General features: G+C 33.2%; 1 protein-coding gene and 1 long non-coding RNA gene across 2 annotated transcripts; both read left to right on the top strand.

Moving 5' to 3' along the window:
• Positions 1-326: 326 nt before the first annotated feature.
• Positions 327-1,507, top strand: LOC128133792 (uncharacterized). The gene is made up of 2 exons (XR_008232092.1): positions 327-1,117; positions 1,189-1,507. It is a non-coding gene; the product is annotated as an uncharacterized LOC128133792 (long non-coding RNA).
• A 2,476-nt stretch (positions 1,508-3,983) lies between these two features.
• Positions 3,984-5,597, top strand: LOC111894380 (F-box protein At5g03100). Its single transcript, XM_023890456.1, has one exon. It carries the CDS (start codon positions 3,984-3,986, stop codon positions 5,595-5,597), a length of 1,614 nt encoding a protein of 537 aa, XP_023746224.1.
• The last annotated feature ends 1,528 nt before the right edge of the window (positions 5,598-7,125 follow it).

Raw genomic sequence — 7,125 nt, forward strand, 5'->3', positions numbered from 1 at the left:
CATTGTCCTCTTAACCAATTTCTATAAATCCGACTTTTTTGTTTAATTTTCTTTTCATACTACTGACTCAGTATCTACAACAGAGCCTACACAGAGCTTCATGGATAGTGGCAATAGCTGAAACCCCCAAGATTACATTGAAAGATGCTTCTCAAAGGAGGTAACATAGATGCTTCTCAAAAGAGAGTATTTTCTTTTCTTATCCGCTCTTTCTTTCTTAAAAATATTGATTTTAATAATTATGGTTTAATATATTTAGGTGATAAAATAAGAAACTAACAACGAAGTACTCTGATGTAATTATGTGATAAATTATTGGTTTTTTCTTCAAATTAAGAATTATGATTCGTTAATTAGATGGGGTTTTATAATATTGACGCTTGAATTTTTAAGTATAAACTTTTGTGGTTCAAATAATATTGAATTTATCAATTGCATGTTAAATTGCATTTGTTTTCTTTTTTCTTTTTGCACTGCATGTGAATTCGTTCTTTATGATCTCAAACTATCAGTTTTACTTTGATATGTAATGTGATTTTAAGGAATTTTGAGAATTAGTTGAATTTGGTTCTTAAATTTTGAAGGTTGAAATCTTATTTGCAATGACTAATTTCATATTTTTACATTAAATCTTTGTTAATAACACATGTTAATGGCATTAAGAGACCCTAATAGGAGACAAAACTTCAATGGAATTGTTGAAAACAGCAAATTACCATATTACTCTCTATTGTTCTATCTCACACCCTTATTCTAGATATTCTTATATTGCCATTTTTGCCCTCTATCATTCTATATTGCATCCCCTCCCTGTAATATGTAATACAATGGTTTGTCTACTTTCTTAACTTTAAAGGCTCATTTAGAAAAAGGATGCATAAGATGAAAACCGGTTATCTTCATGTTGCAGGGTCAAAAATCAAGGTAATGGACACACTTTGAAGTGAAATATGGAGTTTGGCACACACAAAGTTATGGACACTCCAAAACTGAAAAAAAAAATCAACTAAACTCAAGTACCATTTTTTAATATACTCAAAATTCCCTAATCTATATGCCCGATTCTTGAATTTGGGTTTCATGTCGGCATCCTCTCCATCATGTTCACCAGGACCAGGTTATAGCTCCCTCACTCTTGGATTCTAAAAATAAGATTCAAAAATATCTCACCACTGAATCTCTCAGCAGATTTGTGTGTGATCTGATCTGTATGAATGTATGAAATATAAAGGATTTTCTTGGTTGGTTGGTCAGCTGGTGAGAGACCAAGGGAGTACTGAATTTGAATAGTTCCACAATGTACCACCACGAACTGGATCTTCTTAGAACTGTTTCGCAAAACATCCAAATACTTGTATGTGACATAGGTGTCGACAATTGTAGTTTGTTCCAAATACATGTATGTGACATAGTTTATAATTAGGAATTTGTAACTCCGTTTAGTTTGAATTTTAATTTTAACAGAGGGCTTGCAAATTTTACTTTCAAATTGGACATTGCAACTTCAGGTGGTGAAGTTCAAATTTTGATTTGCTTTTTTGGAGTAACTATCTTTCTCCATTCAGTTATGCATACGAAATCTATTTGAATATATTACATGTATTTTAAAAAAGTATAAAAAAATTGATATGTGTTAGACAAATGGTTTAAACCAATTCAATAAAACTTGCATCCTATTCATATTTCTACTTAACATTCATCCATATCTTTATTTAATTGAAATAAATATTTGGATAATTGTGTATTTTTTAGTTCAAATATCCTTTTTAAGAGTCCTAACTTGGTATATGTAAGGAAAATATAATATATGTAAGGAAAATATAATGTGCCGACAGTTTAAGGAGAGTGATCATGAAAGGGGAGTAATATACTCCTTGAGTTTGTCTCATATTGTGAAAAAAAAAGAGGTGGACTATGTTTATAAAATAATAAGATTGCATTAAACACATAATATTAGATAAAAGATGAAATAGGTAAGATAAGGAACCTTATACTATTGGAATTATTTTGGCCGATTTCAAAGATGTTCCCAATTTTAAATAGTTTTGCAGCAAATTCCAACATTTTATAAATTGTCACTTTCGGTCCCGTGACCGATTCCATGTAATTTATGTGAGTATCTTCCATTGTTTGCTCCAAATTAACACCCTCTCATTTTAGTCAATTTTTTTTATTAACTTATTCGATAAAAAATTATGGCTCAAAGGTTCATTGATTGTCTTTTTCCAATTTATGTACCTACCTATGACCACCGACCACCGACCATCAAGATCTTCTTCACATAAAAACAAACTATTCTATAAAAAATTAGGGATGAAAATCCGTATCGACGTAAATATAAGGAAATGATTTAACTGAACGAAATCTTTCTTATACCTAAACCCAAAACCAAATGAAAAACCTTAAACCCAAAATTCTAAACCTAAAATCCGTATACTTAAAACCAAATCCGTAAACCCTATATAAACCTACTCACCCAAATCAACTCTTTGCTTGTGCATTGCATGTTCTTTTTAATATGTTAATGTTCTTGAAAAAACTATTCACCAAAAGCTTACAACTATGCAAAAGAAAATTATTCACAAACGGTTATTGGTTTTCAATGTTAGGGGTTTACCTTTTCATTACCTTCGTGTCAAATCTGAGTTCCTAATCATACATGTTTCCGAATAGAAATAACTGTCAAAAGAAACTATTTTCACCCGTCGCTTAGCGCGGGTAAACGGCTAGTATATATATATATATATATATATATATATATATATATATATATATATATATATATATATATATATATATATATATATATATATATGAGAAAAGTGAATATGCCCTTAAGGGAATATAAGTTTATGTACCCAAACACGCTATAACACGTCGTTTTGTTTGATATATTCATTATAGTATTTTTAAAATTCAACCCTCAACTTGATTTATTTTCAAGATTTTTGAAATTTCACTATTATCTTTCTTTTACATCACATATTTTTGCCGAACACCTACTAGGCTATATATATAGTAGTTGAAAATGGCAATTATGTAAGATGAAGATATATGTGTAATTTATAAAAATCATTGAAGTAAATTAAGTTAGAAGTTAAATTTTAAGAACATTGGGACAATTAAAATGTATTATATGATACTAAACAACATAGTATAGTGAGTTTGGGTACGTAAGCTTTTATATATATATATATATATATATATATATATATATATATATATATATATATATATATATATATATATATATATATATATATATATATATATATATATATTTGGTAACTATATATGTGTTAATAAAATAGCTACGGAATTTGATTTCGTAGCATTTTTCCATAGCTATTCATGATTTTTCTTGTAGTGATATATATATATATATATATATATATATATATATATATATATATATATATATATATATATATATATATATAGAGAGAGAGAGAGAGAGAGAGAGAGAGAGTTAGGTTCAAATGTTTTCACTATCTATTGTGTGCCTGTATGATTGATTCTGGACCAATCATTTTAGTTATTTTAAAAAAATAATTAATGCTTATTAAATGCTGAAGATGTAATTAATACCTATTATATCTTCAACATGTAATATGCATTAATTACTTTCTTAAAATAACTAAAATGATTGGTCCAGAATCAGTCATACAGGCACACAATAAATAGTGAAAACAAAATAACCTAACCCTATATATATATATATATATATATATATATATATATATATATATATATATATATATATATATATATATATATATATATATATATATATATATATTAAATTTTTTATATATGGTAACTATATATGTGTTAATAAAATTTTAGTTAGGTGATTCTAAAATGTTTAGTTTATTCTTAAATTAAAAGCCTGAGGAAATTAGATCTAAAGATTTTGTGTATCAGCTAGGTATATATAAAGAATAGGGTTTGGTGTTTTTCTTGTGACCTATACACATACATAGATGGAGAAACGGAGGCGAAGGCGTTCAGAGTTAGAAGATATTCCCAACTTGTACCACGATATACAATCGCGGTTGCCGGTAGAAGAAGCCGCCCGTACAAGCGTCTTGTCTAAGTCATGGCTGCATACTTGGTCTACCATCCCTATCATCCGGTTTCCTCTAACACCAGCAATATTGGTTGACAAGGAAGAAGATAAAGAAAAAGTAAAGCCGATGGAGGAGCTGGTCGATCGCACTCTGAAACGATATCTCCGTGACAACATACCAATAGAAATCGTTGACCTTATCATCGACATGACGAATCAGGAGTCGGCTTCTCTTGCTGAAAAATGGATCAGGCTCATGGCAACCAAAAGTAGCACACTGAAACAGCTTTCCCTTAGAATCTGCATTAGCAGTGACTACTCGGTTACTTTGCCAGCAGAGATACTCTCCTCCGGTCGTAACCTAACCGATTTAGAAATTTCATGTTCTTCCTCAATTGGGTTGCAGATGATGAATCCCTTTTCGATGACTAGCCATCCTGTGATCATCAACTGTGTGTGCCTTCGACGACTACAATTGAAGAATGTGCACATAATTGAAGAGGTACTTGATGACATATTTTCTATTTGTAGGTTGCTTGTGAGCGTAGAGCTTTCATGTTGCACGGGCTTCAGGAGAGTCAAGGTTCAAAACCTTCATCGTCTTAACCAATTCAGAATAAATTCAGCAGGTAAACGAAACCCCGTTGTGCTGGAAATCAATGATGTCCCAAATATTCGTTTGTTTAATCTTGAAGGGAACACTCTTCTTCCATCCATGGATTCACTAGGAAGCGTGACGACATTATGGTTAGCTGGTATGATCGTGGACGATGCTTTTTTGCATATTATCAAATCTAAATTTCCTTTTCTCGAGAGTTTGACCCTTGATATGAAATTGTCGAAGGTGGAAAGCTTCGATATCACATGTGCTTCAATGAAGAGATTGTCGTTGCTGTGGTGTCCACATATGCTCATCGACGTAAAAGTTTACGCTCCAAAATTAGTTTTTTTCTATTTTTCTGGCGAGACGACAATGCCTCGTCTCTTGTTTCCAGAAATTGTTCTCGAGGAAATCCAGATTGAACTTTCTCTGATCAGGCGTCCCATGGATAATTCTTTTTTTCTTAAGATGAGGGAAGCTTTCACGTTATCAAGAAAGTGTGACATTCAAATTCAAATACATGGTATATTAGCATCGGACATCAACCTCGACCTCGATGATCAAAGAAGAAGAGTTCCGTTTCCGGCTATGAACGTGCAACGGGTGTCGCTTAGAACTTTTTCAGATGATGGCTTGTGGCGCGATAGCTCTCCATTTTTTGATGCGTTCTTTATGATTTGCCATCCAAAGCATGTAGAAGATCAGTCCTTGAATAACAACAGTCACTTTTGCAAGCTGATGATGTTGGAGAAGAAAACCAGAAAGGGGTATTGGGGTGATTACCTGAAAGATGTTGAAATAAGACGTCAATGTCTTGGTGATGAAAAATGGGAAACCCTAACAAATTCTTGGAGAAGCTTTCTAGACCGATCGGTGGAGGAGTGGTCCGGCGTTGAGTTCAAACTATATTGGCATTCAGTTAAATGATTTATTTTAATGATTTATATCTTCATTTAATTTCCATTTTATATTAGACAAAATTGCAAGAATGGTCCATATGGTATGTCAAAACTAGCAAGTTTGGTCCAAACAAGTTTGGACTCGCAAAAGTAGTTCAAAAGTTTGATTTTGTTGCGACTTTGGTCCAATTAAAAATTTTGAAACTTTTTAAAATGACAGGTTTGCCTTTGGTACTGTCCACAACTTCCTTCTTTAACCACCATCTACAGCTACCATCACCACCCCTCGCCGCCACCACCACCGGATGCCACCACTATAAAAGAATCAAAAATCAAAAATCATTTTTGTTTCTTGTTTCAAATTCCTGCAAAAGAAAAGTTGATTCCATCGAAATCATCAAATATTTAGCATTCATAACCAAAATCTAATTCAATACTCAAAAACACCTATTTATCTATGAATGTTCAGCAATTTTTAAGTACATAAAACATTCAAAACCAGATGAAAGAACCTTGTATTTTGGGGGTCTCCTTGTTTGGCTAATCTGGTAACAAAGAATAGAGATAAACTGAGACCCACTTGCAAATCTATCTTCAAATAAATCGAGTAAATCGAGAACCACCATTATACAGATTCAAAAAACAATTTCATGGCCTAAAATCGATTCCAATAGATACAAATATGTAAAATGGTCTCCCTGTTTCCCCTTCTCTCTCTTCTTTTGAAACCTACAAATCGATCGGAACAAAATTCTGATAACAATGTTCATCCCCGCCGCCGGAGCCATAACATCGCAACCAACCACCTCCTCCAACCTACGCATCCAAGCCCCTGCTTCCGGTGACATGATCCAAAACATCACCGGTCACCCACATCTTCTTGATGGTCGCCGACAACTACTCTTCCACCACTGTTACCATTGGACAAACCCCACCGACAGTCGTAACTCAACCACCACCAGCCGTCTACGGCTAGCAACCGCCGACCCCAACAAAACACCTCCGAGATGTCACTTCCCCCATAAAGCACCTCCCCTGTTTTCTCAATTCGTCGCCCTTACTCAACCACATCTTTTCGTAGGTCGAGGACCACTTTTCCTTCGCCACAACATCCCTCTGGCAACAACAGCTTCAACGAAGACAACCACCATCACAGTCGGACGGACCCTAGTCGATGGTTTGATCCCCTTCTCCAGTTGATAAATCTCCAAGAGGAACCAAACAAGAAAAAGAAGAAACTCAATCACCGAGAGCTCCAAGACCAGTATTTGTGTGTTTCTTTTTTTTGCATTTTCTTGAAACAAAGTATGATGCAGTCAAGAATAGTTGGAAGCATAGAAAGGGAGTTGGATGGGGTAGGGTTGTATTTCTTTTCTTTTTTGTTTAATTATTAATCATAAAATATTAAAATTAATAAAAAAGAAAAGGGAAAACAAAATAGAGAGGGCAAATAGGTCATTTTACACACTTCCAATTATGAAACGGACCAAACTCGCAAGAAAATCAAACTTTTGGACCATTCTTGCGAGCCAAACCCATTTTGGACCAAACATGCT

Source organism: Lactuca sativa, chromosome 4, assembly GCF_002870075.4.
Source record: "Lactuca sativa cultivar Salinas chromosome 4, Lsat_Salinas_v11, whole genome shotgun sequence".
Lineage (NCBI taxonomy): Eukaryota > Viridiplantae > Streptophyta > Magnoliopsida > Asterales > Asteraceae > Lactuca > Lactuca sativa.

Bases quoted from the DNA above. Each gene is read 5' to 3' on its own strand.
- LOC111894380 (XM_023890456.1), top strand. From the start codon at position 3,984: ATGGAGAAACGGAGGCGAAGGCGTTCAGAGTTAGAAGATATTCCCAAC.